A 21,452-nucleotide genomic window follows, 5' to 3' on the forward strand; every position below is an offset into this window, starting at 1 on the left:
AAAAAAAATCAAAGCTTATAAGCATGAGTTGGAGAATAAAAAAGAGAAAGAGACTTCTAGTCCCTTCAAAATTATTACTCAAAAATATTCAGAGATTTATTCCAAAGAAAAAATGGGTGAGTTATATCTTAAAGAAATGAAGAAAGATCTTTGCTGAAATCTTCATACTCAGATTCAAAATCAGATACTTCTATGACATCGGAATCCAGTGATACTAAATTTCATCGACAAATGTTACAGGATGCGCAAGATTCTGAGGAGGAAATTATAGACTTTTCCATTGACAAAGTCTTTGATTCTTTAAAAGAGTCATTAAAAGAAAATATTAAAAGTGTGGTCTATAATGGAAGAACACAAAGATATTTGTCCCAGATGTTTTTGCTACATACAGTGAAAAAAGAATTTTGATCAAATCATTATTGACAGCCATAATAAGAGGCAAAAGAGTTTTGAAGAAAACTATTCTTATCCATAGAGGAAAATGATTCTCAAAGAAACCAAGAAATTAATAAAATATCATAATGCTAAATTTCAGCATTGTATGAAGAAATATCCGGAAACTACAGAATGTATTCGGCAACAGTTTCCTAGAGACATGATGTGACAACCAAAGACTTTTGCGACAACCATTAAAGTCTTGATAAGAAGATTAGTCATCATATGGCCTCAAAAGTCCACTAATGTCCAAAGACATCATTATCTACTTTAATAAAGTAGTATTATTTTAATAAAAGTTGTATTATTGGTTATACTGTTTATTTTTAGGTTTTGGAGTCCGGGGCTTCATGTCCGACTCTTTCTTCTATTTATAGGCTAGTTTTCAGTTTTGTAAGCACGCTGCATTTTAGAATACTACTCTTTGTTAGAAACTCTCTTGTAATTATTTTCTTGGAGCTTTCAGAAATAAAACTACTAATGGTTTTATTGTAAGTTTTCTTGTTCTTTTTAAATTTTTTTTTGATATTTAAATTTTTAATATTTGTGTATTTAGCCTGAATGGCAGGCTAAAACTATTATGTACTAAATCATGAGCTGACAATATAATTATTTATAACTTGGTTCTTATGTTGTTTATGGATTCATAAAACATAAATCAAGTTATTATGGGTTAAATCAGCAGGTTAAATCACAGGTTCAAATTTTTGATTAAAAGTTCTCTTTCAGCTCTTTAGCTGTTTTAGCCATGTGATGGCGTTTAGGCATTTCCGAGCGATTTTTTTGAGATAATAAAACTATTTGGTAATATCCTATGTATGATTTTGTAATATCCTACTCTGATTTGTAATATCCTATGCTAATGCGATCTCTATGTTTTCCTGGTTCCAGAATCTTTAGCCGTTTTAGTCGTGTGAAGCGTTTAGGCGTTTCCGAGCGATTTTTTGAGAACTGATAATCAAACTATTTGGTAATATCCTATGTATGATTTTGTAATATCCTACACTGATTTGTAATATCCTATGATAACGCGATCTCTATGTTTTCCTGGTTCCAGAATGGTATCAAAGCCATGTTGGTAAATAATGTGTTTTTAGTGATTGATTTAGTACAAAAGTTTCATAGAAATGAATCTTTCTAAGATCAATAATGATACTGTTCAAAACAATATTATTGATGAATATGATATTCCTGATAATTTAGATTTATTGAATAAATGGACTATTCCTAAAGTACAACCTAAATTGGTTTATACATTAGAAACTTTTGAAAGATTAGGTTTAAAACAGGTAGTAAAAACTACTGAAGAGTCTATTCCTCTTCATAGAAATGAGATGGTAATTGGGTTGTTAAACAAAAAGGATATTTTACCTTTTCAAAAAACTCCTAAGTTTTTACATATTGGTTTAGTGCAAATTGCTTTTAAACCTCTTACTTTAGAAGGTCTACCAGAAAGCTTTTTAGCAGCTTTACGAGATGGTAGAAATTTGAATTGGAAACAATCCCTCATGGGAATAATTCAATCTAGTCTGGCTCATGGACCAGTTTATTTTGTTGTTTATCCAAATCTTTCTTTATTTTTATCTGATATAAATATTCTTGATGCTTTAACATTAAATGTTAAAACTCATGGTTATAATTATATTCCTGAACAGAAGTTATATGTATCTGTTATAGAATATATTTTAAACCTTTATTTACTTTAAATCCTATGTGTAAAAGGGTAGATAAAGATTTGAATGAAACAATTATTATAAAGACCAATTTCAATAGATCTAAGATCACTACTCGTAGATCTATAAAATGGGAAGAAATTATATTTCCTGAAATTGAATAATTGAACAAGCTGTTCCTAGAAATCCTATAATAAATAGTGATTTACAGAATATTGTTCAGAATAATGAAGGATCTGTAGAAATATAGTTTCACAACGAACAAAGAAGATTATTGTCATCTTCTGCTAGATCTCTTGCTAGATCTAGATCTATGTATACCTCAATCGTCCAGAGCATCCACTTCTCAAATAAGAGAAGACAGTGGATCTCAGTCCTCTAAAGAAGATGTAGTTAATTAATCATCCACAAGAATAATATTGTTCTTGGTATTCATAATGTTCAAAACATTAGAGAAACTGATACGATATCAGAAATGAATTTTATATGATTTTTATGGATAGTACGCCCAAAATTGATTTTTCTAAAGGATCTTTTGCTAGGCAAAAGATTAATTATGAATTTTATATTCCAAAATGGAATCTTTTCAAAAACTGGTATTTTCAAAGTTTTTCTGAAAAAGAATATGATATAATAAGATATGATTTCTATTCTTTCTGTGAAAAACATAATAAATTAATTCTTTTTGTTCCGTGGTTTATTAGAACTTATGTGATTGATTATATCAATGTTATTGAAAGAACCTATAAACTTTCTTCTTTCTCTAAATTGCTTGAGAATGACACGTTACAAATTACTGTTAAACATATTAACCAAATTTTGGAAAAACAAAATTACACTAATTTATATTTGACTATTTTAGGAGAAGAAATTACTTTTTACATAATAGAGTAGAAATGATTATTTCTGCTATAAATCAGATTAAACCAGATGTTCATATACAACAGAAGGAAGAGACTAATATTGTCTCCATAGCATCTTCTTCTATTCATCCACCTCCTGAAATCAAAGATTTCAAATTAAAATTTTCCATGTCTGAATTAGAAAAATTCATAGAAGAAAAATTAAAAAATTTTAATGTTTCCACTTTAGATGGTAAAATTGATAAAAAAATCTTTTATTTCTAATGATGAGGTTAATAAATTGAAATGGGCTGATAGATCTACTCATAATAAATATTATTATAGTAGACCTACTCCTATGGATGTTTTTAATGAAGAACAAGAATATATTATTTCTAACAATTATAATGGTAAAAATATTTATGAATGGAATATTGATGGTTTTGCAGATAAGCATATTTATAATATTGCTCACCTTATGCTTATGTATAGCACTGTTTGTAAGAATAATGGTAATACTGATAAGAATATTGCTAAAATGCTTACAGCAGGTTTTACTGACCAACTTAAAGGTTGGTGGGATAATTATTTGTCTCAATTTCAGAGAGATGAAATTTTAGGAACTATTATAATTGAGAATAATATTGCAACTGAGCATGTAGTTTATAATTTAATCATGACTATGATTGAGCATTTTACAAGAAGATTTACTGATATTAGTGAAAATATTCGTATTTTGCTTAGTAATTTACGTTGCAAAACTCTCACTGATTTTAGATGGTATAAGGATACTTTTCTATCTAGAATTTATGAATTACCTGACTGTAATACTAGTCAATGGAAAGCCAAATTTATTGATGGTCTTTCAGGTTTATTTGCTGAAATAATTAGAAAAATTCTAAGAAAAGATAATTTGTGTTGGGATCGGTTCAGAGGGTAGAGGGGGGGGGGGGGTGAATACACTCTGAAACTTTTCTTCTTCTTCTTTAAAATGATCAAGTGAGGTTTAGTTCACTTAATCTGTTTTCTCAACTTCTAAAACGTTTTGAACAACTTAAATAGTGCGGAACTAGTTCAGAGGTTTAGTGATGCAAAGTTTATAAAGCAATGTATGAGCAGGATGTAAGATAAATGGCAGTAAAGGCTAAAGCACGATTTTATGGAAGTTCGAAGGCTTAATCCTTCTACGTCTCCCCTTCTTCCACTTAGGAAGGAATTCACTAGAAGACTTTGGTTATTACAACGTCTTGTAATACACCCACTTCAGACTTAGGACTTATCCAATGCCTAATCCGAAACTCCTAGATTTACACAGATAAGATTCTCAGTTCTTATCAGACTGGTGGAAGCTTTCAGAGCAGCTTCAAGTCTCTTCAACACTGAGTATAGTTGAGTTGAGCTTCTCAGACTGCAGAGCGGTTGAGAGGCTTGGAAACCCTAGGATGATCCTTGATGATCAGATACGTGAACTATAAGCGAGGGTTTATTTGAGCAGCAGATGAATGATCTTGTGAGTGTGCTCAAGTATATCAGATGAGGACTTCTGATATTACTCAAGTGATTGAAATGTCACTCTTCGTTGTCTCGTATCACTTGTTGTTGTTCCTTTTTTGTTGTTATTGTTGTTTTTCACTTCTTGAGCAATCCTCCCTTTAAATAGGTCAATCATCAACGTCTTTATTTTGAATGTTCTGATGCTGCATTGAATGCACATTTAATGCTCATAAATGCATTGATGATTCTGCATGAGGATCGTACACTGCAGACAACTTCCAGGGTCCAAAACTGGAATAAACGGTCGAGTGCTTTATCTGCAGTCATTCTGTGTTTTTGCCATTTTGGTACAACCTGTTGTCTTGATTTGCAGGAGTCAACAAATCTTCTGATACGCCGGTTCTGCTTTTAATAAAGGATCCTGCAAAGAACATCTTGTCACAGGTTCTTGTCTCGAGATATCTTGATAGGCAGTTGGCATTCTACCGGTAGGGATATTTGTCCTCTACTGGTTTGAATAACCAGTCGATAGGCTTGAGACTTCAACCGGTCGAGAGACATAGGCGGTTGACAAGCTTCCGGTAGATGGATTTATCCTTGTGTCTTCAGCCGATCGAGAGCAAGGGCGATTGACAAGCTTCCGGTAGAAGTTGTAGTAGATTCTTGAAATACAATGGTTGGCAGCACATTCCTATACAATGAGTTGTTGTTTGTTATCACCAAAATATCGGATTCAACAATTTGTCTATTCCTTATGATAGTTATACATATGGAAAACTTATTAGTACTTGTGTCCAAGAAGGTCTAGCTCTTTGTAATGAATTAAAGCTAGATAAACAAATAAAAAGACAAAATTTGTTAGAAAAAAGACAGCTTAGTAAATTTTGTGACCAATATTTGGTATTGATATGCCTAAGGATAAGAAAAAATTACCTGAGCTTGGTAGATCTAATAGATTTAACAGGTTTTATAAAAGACGTCATCTCTTATCTGAAAAACAAAGAGATAAGAAAGAAAAATGTAAAGAATTACGTAGGCAGAAAAGAACATATCTTAAGAAAAAATATAAAGCTATTTGTCATAAATGTGGAAAAAAAGATCATTATGCTAATAAGTGTTAGACCAAAGAAAAGATTAAAAATCTTGACATAGATGATAGTATTAAAGAAAAATTATTTAATATATTTCTAACTTCTGATTCTGATAATAGTTCGGAACAAGAATCTTATAGTTTTGAGGATATTAATGCTTTAGAAAATGATTCGATTATCTCAGATTCTGATACTGAGGATTGTGATGCTTGTATTCAATGACAAGTATGCTCTAAAAAAGATGATAATAATGATGAGTTTTATAAACTTATGTCTCAATGTGAGGATATTAATATTAATGTTCTTGATAATAATAATATTTTAGAATTCCTTAAAATGATTAAGGATCCCAGTTTTACTTTCTAGTATCATTAATAAAATGAATAGTAATCCATCTACTAGTAATAAGACAGAGAGTCTTATTAATCATAATTATACTATGACAGAAGTCAAAAAACTTCTCAAGCAGAAATATGAAAATCAAAATCCTATGACTATTCAGGATTTAATTAGTGAGATTAATAATCTCAAAAAAGAGGTAAAAATTTTACAAAATGACAATTTAGTTCTTCATAAAAGAATCAATAAAATTGAGAAAGGAAAAGATAAAGTATATGATCAAGAAAATTTTCAGGATACTGAAAATGATTATGATCAACAAGATTATTTTAAAAAAATATCTTTCTTTAAGGACAATCTTCTTTCTGTGTTAAGTATGATTATATCTCAAAAATGGTATACTAATATTACTCTTTTGATTGATAATTCTTATAAAAATTTTTTTATTGCTATGATTGATAGTAGTGCAGATTTAAATGTTATACAAGAAGGTCTTATACCTACAAAATATTTTCATAAGACTACTCATTATTTATCTCTTGCAGGTGGAGGACCTCTTGATATAAATTATAAATTACCTAAAACTTATATTTGCAAGGATAAAAATTGTATTGCTACAAGTTTCTTACTTGCTAAAAATATTTCTAACCAACTTATGTTTGGTCTTCCTTTTATTTATAAAATTTATCCTTTAACTCACATAGATGAAAAAAGAATTACAGGTACCTTTGAAGGGAAACCTATTTCTTTTCAGTTTATTACAAAACCTATTAATAGGGTTTTAAATGAATTACATGATAAAATTGATAGAAAGATTTTCCATATAATTTTTTTTTTAAAAAGAAGTCAATTCCTTAACTATTGAGGAAAAATTGAAGAATTCTAAATTACAGGAAAAATCCAATTTGTTCATAATAAATTTTCTCTAGAGATTCGTAATGCTCATCCCAATGCTTTTTGAGATAGAAAGAAACATATTATTTCTCTTCCTTATGAGAAAAATTTTGATGAAAAAAGTATTCCTACCAAGGCTTGTCCTTGTCAGATGAATTCTAAATATTTGGAATTATGTAAAAATGAAATAAAATCTTTGTTAGATAAAAATTTGATCACTCCCTCTCAGTTTCCTTGGTCTTGTACTGCTTTTTATGTCAATAAGAATTCAGAGAAGGAAAGAGGAGTTCCCAGGTTAGTAATAAATTACAAACCTCTTAATAAAGTTTGAAATGGATTAGGCATCCTATTCCTAACAAAAAAGATTTATTAGATAGACTTTTTAATGCTTTAATATTTTCAAAGTTTGATTTAAAATCAAGATATTGGCATATTCAAATAAAAGAATCTGATAGATACAAACTGCTTTTAATGTTCCAATAGAACATTACAAATGGACAGTTATGTCATTTGGACCGAAGAATGCCCCTTCAGAATTTCAACAAATTATGAATGATATATTTTATCCTTTTAGTAATTTTATCATTGTTTATATTGATGATATTTTAGTTTTTTCTAAAGATATTGAATCTCATTTTAAACACTTGGAAATATTTAGAAAAGTGGTTATTCAAAAATGTCTTGTTATATCAAAACCAAAAATGTCTTTATTTCAGACCAATATGAGATTTTCTTGGTCATATGATAGAAAAAGGTAAAATTATTCCTATACAAAGAAGTATAGAATTTGGTTCTAAATTTTCTGTTGAAATAACTGATAAAACTCAGTTACAAAGATTGTTAGGAAGTCTTAATTCTATATCTTCCTATATTAAAAATCTTACTAATGATTCTGCTATTTTATATGATAGACTCAAGAAGAATCCCTCTCCTTTGACTATAGAACATACTGAGCCCAATGGGAAAAAAATATTGAAATAGATGCTTCTGATATAGGTTTCGGAGGAATTCTTAAACAGGTTAATCCTGATACAAAACAAGAATATCTTGTTAGATTTTATTCTGGAAAATGGAATGGTGCACAGAAAAATTAAGCTACCATAGCTAAAGAAATTCTTGCTATAGTTAGATGTGTTTTAAAATTTCAAGATGATTTATATAATCAAAAATTTATAATTAAAACAGATTGTAGATCTGCTAAATTTATGTTTCAAAAAAATTTTAAACATGATGTTTCTAAGTAAATGTTTGTTAGATGGCAAGCTCATTTAGCGCCTTTTGATTTTGAAATTATATATAAAAAGGTGAAAATAATAATCTGCCTGATTTTTTAACCCATGAATACTTGTCATGTTTACAGGTATGAGTAATCCTGGTAGATTAAATCATTCCTCTTATAGAGGAAGAGGTGGAAGAGGAGCATCTCCTCAAATAATTGCTCATCATGGCAATAAAAAGCTTATAGCTTAGAATATTGCAAGTTCATAGGGGAGTCATACTCCAGATAAAAATGATCCATTATATGGTGAGTTTCAAGAATTCTTGAAACAGAAAAAAGAAAAAGAAGGTAATATCCCTGAATCATCGGCATCATATGCCAATATTATAAAAGAAAATGATAGTGATTCTCAATATATTGAGAGTGAATATCAAGATATGATTTTTCTCATAAAAGAGAAAGACATCCAATGGATGGAAACTCCGTGGACTATCATGGAAATATATTTATCCAACACATCATATGTGAATGGATCTCATAAAAAAAGAGGATTTTATGAAAATCTCTTTTTGTCAACTAATACAGTGAAAATTACTCATTTTTCTGGTAATACCCAACAGCAAGGAGTTTATAACTTCTCAAAATTTATTGTCAAAAAGATTATATCCATTGAAGAATGGGGAATATCTCCACTAGTTGAAAAAGAATTTTCTTACAATAAAATAAATTTTAAATTCAATTATTGGGACTATGTAGAAGGTTTTAATAAAACCTTATTTTATGAAAATAAAAAAATAAAACATTTGTGGTTTTTAAAAGTCTGCGAAAATGTTTTTCATCATCCAGTTCCTAACTGATTTTTAGACTGGTGGAAGATATTTGGTCCATCAGCAAACATTTTGCCTGAAATCCTTAAAGGATTAATGAAAGAATGGATTGGTTGTTCTCCAAAAATTCAAGAATTATCCTCACAAACTATTGAGGGCAAGACAACTTGCATTTTCTTTATTGAATTTGGCATTCCATGGATTTGAAAATGGAAGCCCCAATCAGGTTATACAGACAGAGGAATTCCCTGTCTTTGGAGGAAAATTTTAACAAAATTCTGGGAAAAAATGATGAGAGAAGACCCAGAAACAAGAAAAGTGTATGGTGATGAAACCATTCAAAGTATTAATGAAAAAATCAAAGCTTATAAAAATGATTTGGAGAATAAAAAAAGAGAAAGAGACTCCTAGTCCCTTCAAAATTATTACTCAAAAATATTCGGAGATTTATTCCAAAGAAAAAATGGTTGAGTTATATCTTGAAGAAATGAAGAACAATCTTTGCTGAAATCTTTCATACTCAGATTCAAAATCAGATACTTCTATGACATCGGAATCCAGCGATACTAAATTCCATCGACAAATGTTACAGGATGCGCAAGATCCTGAGGAGGAAATTATAGACTTTTTCATTGACAAAGTCTTTGATTCTTTAAAATAGTCAATAAAAGAAAATATTAAAAAGAGTGGTCTATAATGGAAGAACACAAAGATATTTGTCCCAGATGTTTCTGCTACATACAGTAGAAAAGAAATTTTGATCAAATCATTATTGACAGCCATAATAAGAGGCAGAAGAAAAACTCTTCTGATCCACAGAGGAAAAGGATTCTCAAAGAAACCAAGAAATTAATAAAATATCATAATGCTAAATTTCAGCATTGTATAAAAAAATATCCGGAAACTACTGAATGTATTTGCCAACAGTTTCCTAGAGACATGATGTGACAACCAAAGACTTTTGCGACAACCATTAAAGTCTTGATAAGAATATTCGTCATCATATGGCCTCAAAAGTCCACTAATGTCCAAAGACATCATTATCTACTTTAATAAAGTAGTATTATTTTAATAAAAATTGTATTATTGGTTATACTGTTTATTTTTAGGTTTTGGAGTCCGGGGTTTCATGTCCGACTCTTTCTTCTATTTATAGGCTAGTTTTTAGTTTTGTAAGCACGCTGCATTTTAGAATACTACTCTCTCATAGAAACTCTCTTGTAATAAATCTCTTGGAGTTTTCAGAAATAAAATTTTTACTGGTTTTATTGTAAGTTTCCTTGTTCTTTTTATAATTTTGTTTTGTTATTTAAATTTTTAATACTTGTGTATTTAGCCTGAATGGAAGGCTAAACTATTTTGTATTAAATCATGAGCTGACAATATAATTATTTATAACTTAGTTCTTATGTTTTTTATGGATTCATAAAACATAAATCAAGTTATTATGAGTTAAATCAGTAGTTAAAATCACAGATTCAAATATTTGATTAAAATTTTTTTTTCAGCTCTTTAGCCGTTTTAGCCGTGTGAAGGCGTTTAGGCGTTTCCAAGCGATTTTTTGAGAACTGATAATCAAATTATTTGGTAATAACCTATGTATGATTTTGTAATATCCTACACTGATTTGTAATATCCTATGATAATGCTATCTCTATGTTTTCCTGGTTCCAGAATGGTAGTATGTTTTATATTTTCTCAGTTAGACTTTAAACTTTAAAGTATACTAGTGATTGCAGCACACGCTTTGCGTGTGTAATATAATATATATTAGTCATCGTAACACATGATTTTTACGTGTTTGATAATTTGATATATAAATTAGAGAGTAGTTGTAAAAAAAATTTGTAAATAATTTAATAGGAATTGATAATTGATGAAATTTGAAAAAAGATATAAAGATAAAAGGAGATAAGATTGTTAGAGAAAAACGATAATAATTTAGTCATTTAAAATGTAACATAAAAGAGATGTGTGTTAAATTTAGAGGTAAAATTTGACACACCAAAATCGGTTAGTCTAAAAGGTTGAACTATTATAATATAGTAATTATATATATGAGTGAATTTAAATTTTAATATAAAATGAAAGCAAAATAGAGATTATAATGGACAAATGAAGTTTAAAATAGAGATAGAGATTTTGTTTTTTGTTTTTTGTTTTTTGTTTTTTGTTTTTTGTTTTGCTTTTTGAAGGGTATTTTATATATTTCGTCTTTAGCTTCACCAAATTAATTTTAATCCGGTTACTAAGTGGTGCTCTTCTTTACTAATATAGTAAGATATGAGTGAATTTTTGTTATATGTTTAAATTAAAATATCACTATTAATATTGTGGATTTTGTATTTTATTTAATTATTTTGTTTTAGAAAAATCAAATCGGGTTGGTTCGAGTTATTTGGATTAATCGGGTTCTGGTTAGTCATTCCGTGTTGATTCTGGTTTGGTATAGAAATTTTTACTATTGTCTTACGTTCACTCGATCCGAACCCATAGACCTATCCGAATTAACATCCCTACTTCAACATCTATAATTTCTAATTTCATCGTGTTCCATGTCTCTTAGCACTAAAAGGTCGTGCTTTGCATCCGAATGCTCTCTACATATTCGGTGGAGTCCTGAAAGATATAGGTAGTGGTTGAAAAAAATTTTAGAAAGCACTTCTCAGTTTTTATTTAACAAAATTTTAAAATTTAGTAAAATTTTGTTAAGAAAAAACTGAAAAATGTTTCACAGAAACTCTGTCAAACACTACCATATCTAGTCTAGTACATGAAAAAACATTACCAATTCAAGTCAGATTTATATTGGTCTAAGCCCCCTCCCGGGCATTTCAAGCTAGACGTTGATGCTGGTTATGATGAGGTATCCGGTCGCTTTAGTTTTGGTGCAGTGGTTAGAGAACATGAGGGATTTGTTTGAGCTGCATTGGTTAGTGGCATTCGATGTCCAGGCTCTGTTCTTTCTGCTGAGCTCTTGGAAATTCTTGCCTTCAGTTTTTAGTGCAGGGCGAGTTTTGAGAAGGTTTTGGTATCTTCGGATTCTTTTCTTACAGTCCAGACAGTGATTTCTACATTGGAGAATCGTGACCTTGATGGCATCTTATTAGCGAGTATTCGCCCCCTTCTTGTTATTTCTCATGTTAATTGAGCAGCTAATAAACTTGCACATTGTATCGCTCACTATGCTCTTTCCAACCCTTCTCCGATGTCTTGGATTGAAAGTGTCTTTCCTTCATGGATTGTAAACATTTCTCTTGGTGATTTACAAACGTTTTTCACCTAAAAAAATGTTACCAATTCAAGTCATACTAATAGAATTCGAAGATATAATTCATATGAAAAAGTGATAATTTAGGTTTTAGCACATGCTCAATAGTGTGGAGATGTTGGGAAGATGATATAAGCAAGTTTTGCGAGAGTGAGATGAAGTTTTAAAGATGATTTTGAAATATTATTTTTTTAAAAATAAATGAGTATCTAAGCACAACATAAAATTACATAATTAAAGGAATTAAAATTACACATTATTTAAATCTAAATCTTACACGAAATAAAGAAATACACGAAATACATAAATTTTAAAAATATTTTATTATTGAGTTTATTTTTTTATTAAGAAATACACTTCTTTATTTTTTAAAAAAATTATTTTATTATTTATTTAAATTTAAATTTTAGTTTTAATAATTTATTGATCAACCGACTCGAAAAGCTTACGAACCGGTTTGATTCGTTTACACCCCTACTACGAACATTGCACAAGTTTGCACCTCACGCCACTTTCTTGTCCCTTCAAGGGGAAAGAAATGAAATGGGCGAAGAAGTTCAATTCCTCGACAATTGTATAAGCTCTCAAAGACGTAGAACATTATGAAACCAAAACCACGGTTAATCAATGTGAAAATCAAATAATTCAAATTTAGAGCCATGGTCAAAGTCCATTAATTTCATGAAAATTTGTGGAAAAAAATTTATAATCATTCAGGTTACGTTTGTACATGTATTTATAAAGCATTTTTATAAAAGTGTTTTTTAAAAACTTTTTATAAGATATTTTAATTGTTGTTTTAAGAATAAATATGTGTTTGGACAACTATTCTATAAAAATATTTTAATATTTCAAAACTATGGGTTCCGTTCATGTACTTATAAAACGTTTTTATAAAAGTGTTTTTAAAAATCTTTTTAAAATTATTTTAAGAATAAATATGTGTTTAGACAACTATTCTTTTAACATATGTAGTTCATCTCTGCCTTTCATATTTTTATTATAAAAAATATCTAAAACCACCAATCAAGTGTTTTTTAAAAACTATACTTGGAGAAAATTTTTTGAAAAATATTTTTCAAAAACATTTTACAAAAATTGTATCTAAAAACACACTTTAAGATTTTTTTTTCACTTATAAAACACCAAATACGTTTTTAAAATATATGGTCAAACAGAACCTTAATGTTAATCTTTATAATATTCCATAGCTCCATTCTAAAAATCTAAAAACGCATCTCAAGTATTCTTTAAAAACTATAATTGGAGAACACTTTTTAAAAAATATATTTCAAAATTTTTTATTTTTTTCAAACACATACATTAATTTTTTTCACTTATAAAATATTAAAAATATTTTTAAAGTGCATATGCAAACGAAACCTTACTTTTTAAAACTAACCAAGATTCCAACCAAAACTATAGAAAATGTTGATTTGTAATATCTATACTATTATATAAATGTTGAGACTCATTTAGAAACTATTTTGGTCTGTTTTATGACATCAATATAAATTTACAATACATATATTATACTTCATATAGATTATTGGGTAAAATGATAAAAACAGACAGTTGCATTTCTCTGTCTTACTAAAATTAAGAATCCATTTCAATTAATTTCATTATATTTTTTTTTAATATCAAAATATTATTTGCACGGTTTAGACTCAAGTTTTAGGCTCTTAGGTGTTTTCTTATGTTTTCATTATTTGGGAGCTTATCTCCTCCATATAATGTTTTTTTATTAATAAAATAAGTGGTCGTGAGTCGTGACCATCTTTTTTTAAAAATATTATTTACATACACTCAAAGCTTATACTATTAGACATCGATTGCAGTTGGTATGAAAAATTGGACGAATTGGGTGAGATTTGAGAATAATAGTAATGAACGGAACTAATGTGAGAAACTGTAGTATTGTGGGGACTTTATTGAGAGGAAATTTAATTCCATTTAAACCCCGGAGGAAGAAAAAGAAAAAAAAACCCTAGCCTCCGCCCCGCCGTGCCGCTGCCGGACGACCGCCATCTCGACGAGCTAGAGAGTTTTACACTGGTGTAAACGAAGTATGGATAGCGGGAAGAAGGAGGGAAGGTACGAGAGCTACGTCGTGGTTCACAATATTGCGAAAAGGCACAACGTAGGGACGCTAGCTCGCAGCGCCACTGCGTTTGGCGTGGCAGAGATGATATTGGTTGGGCGGAGAGATTTCAACGCCTTCGGAAGCCACGGATCCACGTCACACGTCCGCTTCCGCCACTTCCAATCGCTCTCTCTGGCCCGCGCATTCCTCAAGGTTTTCTCATTCTTCCATTAGAATACCCGTATGTGTTTGTTAAACATGTCACCTTGTGGGTTCATTTTATACATCAAATGGCAACTTCACTGCGAGCGGCATGGTAATTTGAAATTTTGAGTTGTAAGGGTTCTTATTTTCATTGGAATTGCTGATCTTTGATTGCTCAGAAGTCACTGACTGAGTTATTTGTTAAAAGATTTTTTTTTTTCCTGCTTGTTTTCATGTAGAAGCAGCACTTTTACGGTGCTTTTGATCTATAGCTTTAATTTCACTTAAAGAAGTTACTATAGTGTTATTTCACTGTTGTCTACTACATTTGGTCATAAAGAGTGCTATTTGCGCCCACAGGGGCATAGGCGAGTTGGTAAGGCCTGAGGTGACTTGGGAAGAAATTCCCCAGCGTTGCGGGTTCGATACTCGTGTAGAGCATATTTCCTGCTGAAATATTGTGGGAGTATGCTTTGGGGATTGGGTCATGTGCTCCCTCCTTCAGGTCCCTGCCGCTCGTGCACATTCCTCGATTTACCCTCCGCATGAGCCAATAGGTCTCTGACTCATGTGGAATGGGGTCCCTTCGGGGTCAACCCTTTAAAGAAAAAGAGTGCTATTTTCCAAAATTTGTAACGTAAGCTTTTTAATTCTTGTTCAATGGTGAGTTCCCAGTGTTGCGCTGCCTTCCATGTACGAGTTTGAGTTATTGGTTTATTTCCTTAGTTGATAGACTGGCTTATAATTTATGTGTTGAATAGGAAAGGGACTGTGATATATGCGGTGTGGAGATAACGGATAGTGCCGTAGCTGTGAATGAGCATCCTTTCAGAAAGAGCACTGCTTTTTTACTTGGCAATGAGGTGAGATACTGATAAGAATTCCCTTTTCAAAATCTTAATTTTTTTTATATCAGCTGAGGTTAGACGTATTAAACTGAATAAACTTCCTAAAAGTGGAATTTTGCATGTTCGTGTATAAACTAGACGATAAATTTCTTTTCAGTGATCGTCTTCTTTTTCTGGTAAACTTGTCTTTTGGTTCTTTTGATCTTGTTTATTATCATAAATCCTTGAATATATCAATTTTGGCAGGGAACAGGACTTTCTGATAAGGAATGTGAGATTTGTGACTTTTTTATTTATATTCCACAATATGGAGGTGGCACTGCTTCATTGAATGTTACTGTTGCAGCTTCTATTGTTCTGCATCATTTTGGAGGTACAAGATTCCCATGGTTGTCTAATTTTTTTATCCATCACACCAACTTGTGTTATTGTTACAGTTCATTCTTCCTGATTGATGATGCGTAGAGAAGGGATTCATATTTTTTGAAAATTTTTGTCATTTTTCTTTCATTTTACTCTACCAGTTAATTTGGTGAGACTATGGTCTTGTCATAGGTGCATGACTTGTAGAAATCATATAGGACTGGCTTCTATCATTTTATGCATTCAAGATGACAACCTTTGGTCTGCAAACAATACATGTGAAACATTTTGCCTCAAATGGTCCAAATCTTAAGCTCTAGGCAGTTTGATCTAATCTAATTCAATGCTCTATTGCTATTCTTGTGAGTTGTGATGGTTTTATTTCATTTTTTGTTGCCAACCTTTTCCTCACTTTTCATCAAATTTTAAAATCCCATCACTTCTGGAATAAGAAACCAATTGAAATTTTTTTGATGGATTGGTTTTTGGAAAATTATTTCAGTTTGGGCAGGATTCTCTGAGCGAACTCGTGAAGGCAGCAAGTTTCTTGTCGCTGATAAACCTTTTAAACAAACGAAGAAAAATTTCTGCGGTGAAACTGCGGAATCTGTTGCTGAGGAGCGAAAACTAAGAAAAGAAAGTTATTCGAATGGATTTTTTGACCAGAGTGTAAAAGATGAAGCACCTTCCAATCTTTTGGATGCATTGTTTGGTTCATAGTAGAGGAAAGGCAAACTTGGAACTGTAATGTGTTGGCTCACTGGAACTTATGCCAGTATCTTGCCATTGTTGGAAGAACTGAAGAGAGGCACATAAGTCTCTGCAGAAGCTTTTGGTAATCATCTGAAGAAAACCTGTAAATTGAGAATACAAGAAAATTTCATCTGTCAACGAAATGATTTGATCAAATCTTGTGTCTCATGCTCTTTGGAGTATGATTAGGCAATTCGATTTTTCCAAGAGAACATGAGATATTTTGGTTTAAGGTAAAATGTCAAGTGTTAACCTTGTAACTTTTGTCAGTGTTGGAACCTTGAAAATTTGTTGAAGAGCTAGCTCATCGTGTGAAAGCTAAAAACATCGTTGATCGAGTTGTTAACATGTGAATTTCTTTATTTGAAGGCGTCATAGTTTGACCTCTATTCTTGAATCTAATACATTTTTATATCCTTTTTATCAGTAGAAGTTAAGATTCTTGGTTCAACAACTGCTTGTTATTATTGTATGATCATTGCCTCATCATCGCATCTTTTCTTTTTCTGTCTCGATAATTATTTAGTAATTCTAAGTTCTTATCTCCTTTTCACACACACACATTTCCAATCTCCTTTTTGACTTCTTTATATCGTTGGGACCAAATAGGAGTCACAATCTCTGGCGTGTAGTAGTTTCCTATTTCACACACACAGTTGGCAAAGGTCCAAACCATAATGCACGGAGATGGAATGGAGTCTTAACCATTTGCCAGTTGCTTTTGCTCGAATGCCAAGTAGTTCAGACTATTAAGTCGGCGTTAGCTGTCGTGATTTTTATTCAGGTTCGGATAGCTCGACGCCACCTAATCTCAAGTGGAGCTCGAACGAATCTAGCTTGTCCAGTTTGAGTACCTAGAAATGCTATCAATTCAAGATTGAACTCAGATTCATAATTTGAAAACTTTCCAGTGAGATCAAATTTTTAAAGTTGAGATTGATTTAATTCTGCCCTCTGGTGTAACAGGAATGTTGCTCTTGGTGTTTAGTGTTTACACTTTAATGTAAGGCTTATATCACGTGAAATACAAACTTTGTGGCATTCCACAGTAATTCAAGGCCTTCGGGGTGAAATGCCTCTCACACATCTTTCAATCAATTATTGACTAGGATTCCAAAGAAGTCTAAGCTTTAAAAAAGAAAAACAAAAAAGGAAGATAAAGAAAGAAAGGTATCCAATGTTTCTTTTCGCAATATATACATTTAACATGAACCCTATCAACTACTAAAAAATATACACCAATTTCTTGATTCCAATTCATGAACAACTCGGTGCGACTCGAACGCAGAAACGATCGACTGCACTAATTGATTGATCTCAAAATTGGGACAGATTTTTTAATTACATTGGTAGCATAGGGTTGGCTAGTCATTGAAAACTTGCTTCTTTTACATGTTGCATATTCTTGATTCCAACTGGAGTAACATAAAGTCGTGTTTCACAGGTGGGAGTTGTTGGCATGCATTGTCGTCATGAAAAAGAAGTTGAATAATAAAAGCCTCAATTTGTCAACCTCTAACTCAGTTTTTTGGAGCAGTTGAGATTGTTCTTTTGTCTGTATGTCCACTTTTCTATCACAATCTCCACCATTTTCCATGCTCAAAACCTACCTTTCGACATCGAATTCTCGATATAATCCATTAGTTTTCACCAAGCAAGAGCTAAAACTTTTCTTCATCTATAACCATGCAATCAAGAAAATTTTCTAAACCTTCATGCAGCAAAGAGTTAACTTACATGCTGTATGCTCTCAGCAGGAGGTTTAAGCGCTTCTGGTCGAAAATAAGGTGGACCGTATGGTGGCATCCAAGGCCTAAACTTGTGATCAGAAGGCTAGGCAAGTTTAGCTCGAATAGAGAGCGAAGAGAAAAAACTGATACCACTAAATCTGTACCCCATCAAAATGCTCGAAGGCCTATTCGCCTTGCTTCTTTCAATGCTGCTTTGTTCTCCCTTGCTCCTGCTGTTCCGAAGGCTGAAAAATCAGTCAATTTCATTCATGAAGGGAAAATTGATAATCCATTCAATCCCGCAAGAAGTCATCCAAGAGGGATACTCAAACAATCCCCAGTTCATCCCATATCAAATGGAATACCAGGAAACATTTCCGAAGAGAATAAGCTTACTAAATCGAAGTCAAAGGTTTCGATAAACTTACCAGAGAATGAGATTTCTTTAGCACAAAACAAGGTTCTCAACGTCGTGGAGGATTCTTCATTTAGTTTTAATAACACCCTAGCTGCAATGAGGTCTCCCATATGCTTCCCAGCAAGCATGAGTCATTGGTTGAATGATGCAAGTTTGTATGGAAGTAGAACCATTTTCGACGTGCTTAAGGAAGTTGATGCTGATATTTTGGCTTTACAAGATGTGAAGGCTGATGAAGAAAACGATATGAGGCCGTTATCTGATCTGGCTCGTGCTTTGGGGATGAATTACGTGTTCGCTGAGAGCTGGGCTCCTGAGTATGGCAATGCTGTTCTGTCAAAATGGCCAATCAAAATGTGGAAAGTTCAGAGAATCTATGATGACAAAGATTTCAGGTTTCTTAAATATTCCAAGAAATCATTCATCATTTTCTTGAAAATTGAAGCTCATTACTACCACAAGTTTTTAGCTAACAAAAAAATCGCGTCTTGCTACCAAAACTGTCAAAATTTCCTTTTTCTTGGACAAAGAAGTGCCTCTTTATATTTGTTGAGAATCAACTATGACCATACTGTCCTCTATGACTGCCTGTGTGACATAGCAATCAAAAACTCGTGTTCGCGTTGTTGAGTTTACGATATCTGAGTTATAAGTCGAAGCTTCTGATTGTTCTGCAATATCACAACGTTAACGTGAAGACGGAGTAACATATTGCTAGACGAGATTAACAATACTAGAAATTTACATGATAAGAAAGAAAAACTTACTGTCTGTAGACTGATGCATGACATGTTTGATTCAGGAATGTGGTGAAGGCAACTATTGATGTACCGTGGACAGGGGAGCTAAACGTTTACTGCACGCAACTCGATCACTTGGACGAAAACTGGAGGATGAAGCAAATAAATGCAATCATACAATCGAACGAGCAACCCCATGTACTGATTGGAGGACTCAACTCTCTTGATGCATCAGATTATTCAGTACAAAGATGGACCGACATCGTTAAGGTCGAACTCGATATGATCCCAGATTCCCAACATTAACTTTATCATTTACTAGTGAATCATTATGACAACTTCTTGGTTTTGAATATTTTCACAGTACTATGGAGAAATAGGAAAGCCAACTCCGAAAGTAGAGGTGACAAATTTCTTGAAGGACAGAGAATATACAGATGCCAAGAATTTCCCAGGGGAATGTGAGCCAGTTGTCATGATTGCCAAAGGCCAAAGTACTTAAAAATTTTGTCTTCTCTTGCAACATTTTATCTATCTTCAGTATAACCAAAAATCTCATCAAACAATTTCATTTTGTCCGTTTGAAGCAGATGTACAAGGGACTTGCAAGTACGGTACTCGGGTCGATTACGTATTGGGATCCAAATGCTTGCCTTACATGTTTGTACCTGGATCATACTCTGTAATTTCATCCAAAGGAACTTCAGATCATCACATAGTTAAAGTTGATATCATGAAAGTTGAAGATTCAGCCACAAAGATGAAGACAAGTCAGAAGAAAATGAAACAAGGAGCTGTGAAGATGACTAATTCTTGCTATTCAAGTGGTATTTGGAAATTACCATTTTAGGATTCTGTTTTTCATATCCATTCTTCTGTTGGAGTTTTAAGAAATAGAATGAATTATTGCAGGTTACGTAGAATAATTCATGGGTGAATTGGTTTTCAGTCCCTAAATCCAAAAGCAAATTAAAAATCAGTCCCTTGTCAGAAAAAATTTGTTTGCACTCCCTGGGCCCACATTATTTTACTCGGATAAAATTAAGTACAAAACATTGAAAATATGGTATAAATACAAGATATTTGAGCACTAATTGTTCAAGATCGAGTACAAAAAATACAATTTTGAGTATAAAATCTAAACATATTTATTAACGTGAACTTGCAACATGTGTTTGAGTACTCAAAAATCATATATTTGTACCAGATCTAACACATTGGGTACTCAAAAATCACATATGCGTACCATATTTTCAATGTTTTGTACCGATTTTCATCCAAATAAGATAAATGTGTTATTAATATCAATATTTTTTAGTACTCGAAAATTATATATTTATACTAGATCTAACACATTTGATACTCAAATATCATGTATTTGTACCATATTTTTCATGTTTTGTACCGAATTTTATCCGAAACAAAACATGTGGGCCCAGAGAGTTTAAACAAAGTTTTTTTCTGACAGGGACTGATCATTAATTTTTGTTTAGGTTTGGGGACTGAATTATAATTAACCGATAATTCATTTGTACTGTTGCCTATAATATAGCACGAGTTCAAATCTCATTATTATTAGCATTTGAGTTTATGCGGTGTGTGCCTATGCAATCCGTTTTTAACATAAAAAATAAAATAAATGGTGAAATTAAAAAATGTAGGCGTTTTCGTAAATAAAATCAGCAAAACACACTAAATATATAGTGATTCTACCCGAATCACATTCTAACGAAAATTTAAGCATGCAATAAACGAAAATTTAAGCATGCAATAACTTAAAACGGGAAAAGCAATCAAAGATAAAAACTACGGAACTTAAACCAAGGTAACAACTCGAATCGGCAACTAAAACCCCAAATAAAATCATACAACCATATTGAAAACAACTGTAAATGAACCCGATAATAAAACAAAACTGAACAAAACCTCCAACCGATCACTGGCTCCGCACCTAACTTGCCTCAATCGTCTTGCCTCATCCAATATGAGATTTTCCTCGTCGAATGGAGTGTGCAAGATACAACCAACGACTTGAACGATTAACGCCTAGTACGTAAAGTATGAATATACAAATCGATATGATACATGCAAGCGATGTGACTGGGTAATTGGTCAATTATGACAATCCTGCTCAGACCTAGGTGCCAAGAGTGAGTAGTATCATCTGGAGTTCTATCCCCTGGGTAGTTCACACTCGTCTAGATCACCATAGCCTCGGTTTCCGT

General features: G+C 31.9%; 2 protein-coding genes across 2 annotated transcripts; both read left to right on the forward strand.

The window, feature by feature from the left end:
* Nucleotides 1–13,908: 13,908 nt before the first annotated feature.
* Nucleotides 13,909–16,752, forward strand: LOC140875142 (uncharacterized). The gene is made up of 4 exons (XM_073278701.1): nt 13,909–14,384; nt 15,137–15,238; nt 15,470–15,596; nt 16,089–16,752. The coding sequence occupies exons 1-4, from the start codon at nt 14,157–14,159 to the stop codon at nt 16,304–16,306; spliced, it is 675 nt and encodes a 224-aa protein (XP_073134802.1). The 5' UTR covers nt 13,909–14,156; the 3' UTR covers nt 16,307–16,752.
* Nucleotides 16,753–17,701: 949 nt separating this feature from the next.
* Nucleotides 17,702–20,138, forward strand: LOC140875890 (uncharacterized). Its single transcript, XM_073279715.1, has 4 exons — nt 17,702–18,882; nt 19,290–19,497; nt 19,592–19,721; nt 19,818–20,138. Exons 1-4 carry the CDS (start codon nt 18,026–18,028, stop codon nt 20,075–20,077), a joined length of 1,455 nt encoding a protein of 484 aa, XP_073135816.1. The 5' UTR covers nt 17,702–18,025; the 3' UTR covers nt 20,078–20,138.
* Nucleotides 20,139–21,452: the final 1,314 nt, after the last annotated feature.

This window comes from Henckelia pumila, chromosome 1 (genome assembly GCF_033568475.1).
Source record: "Henckelia pumila isolate YLH828 chromosome 1, ASM3356847v2, whole genome shotgun sequence".
In the NCBI taxonomy this organism is placed as follows: domain Eukaryota; kingdom Viridiplantae; phylum Streptophyta; class Magnoliopsida; order Lamiales; family Gesneriaceae; genus Henckelia; species Henckelia pumila.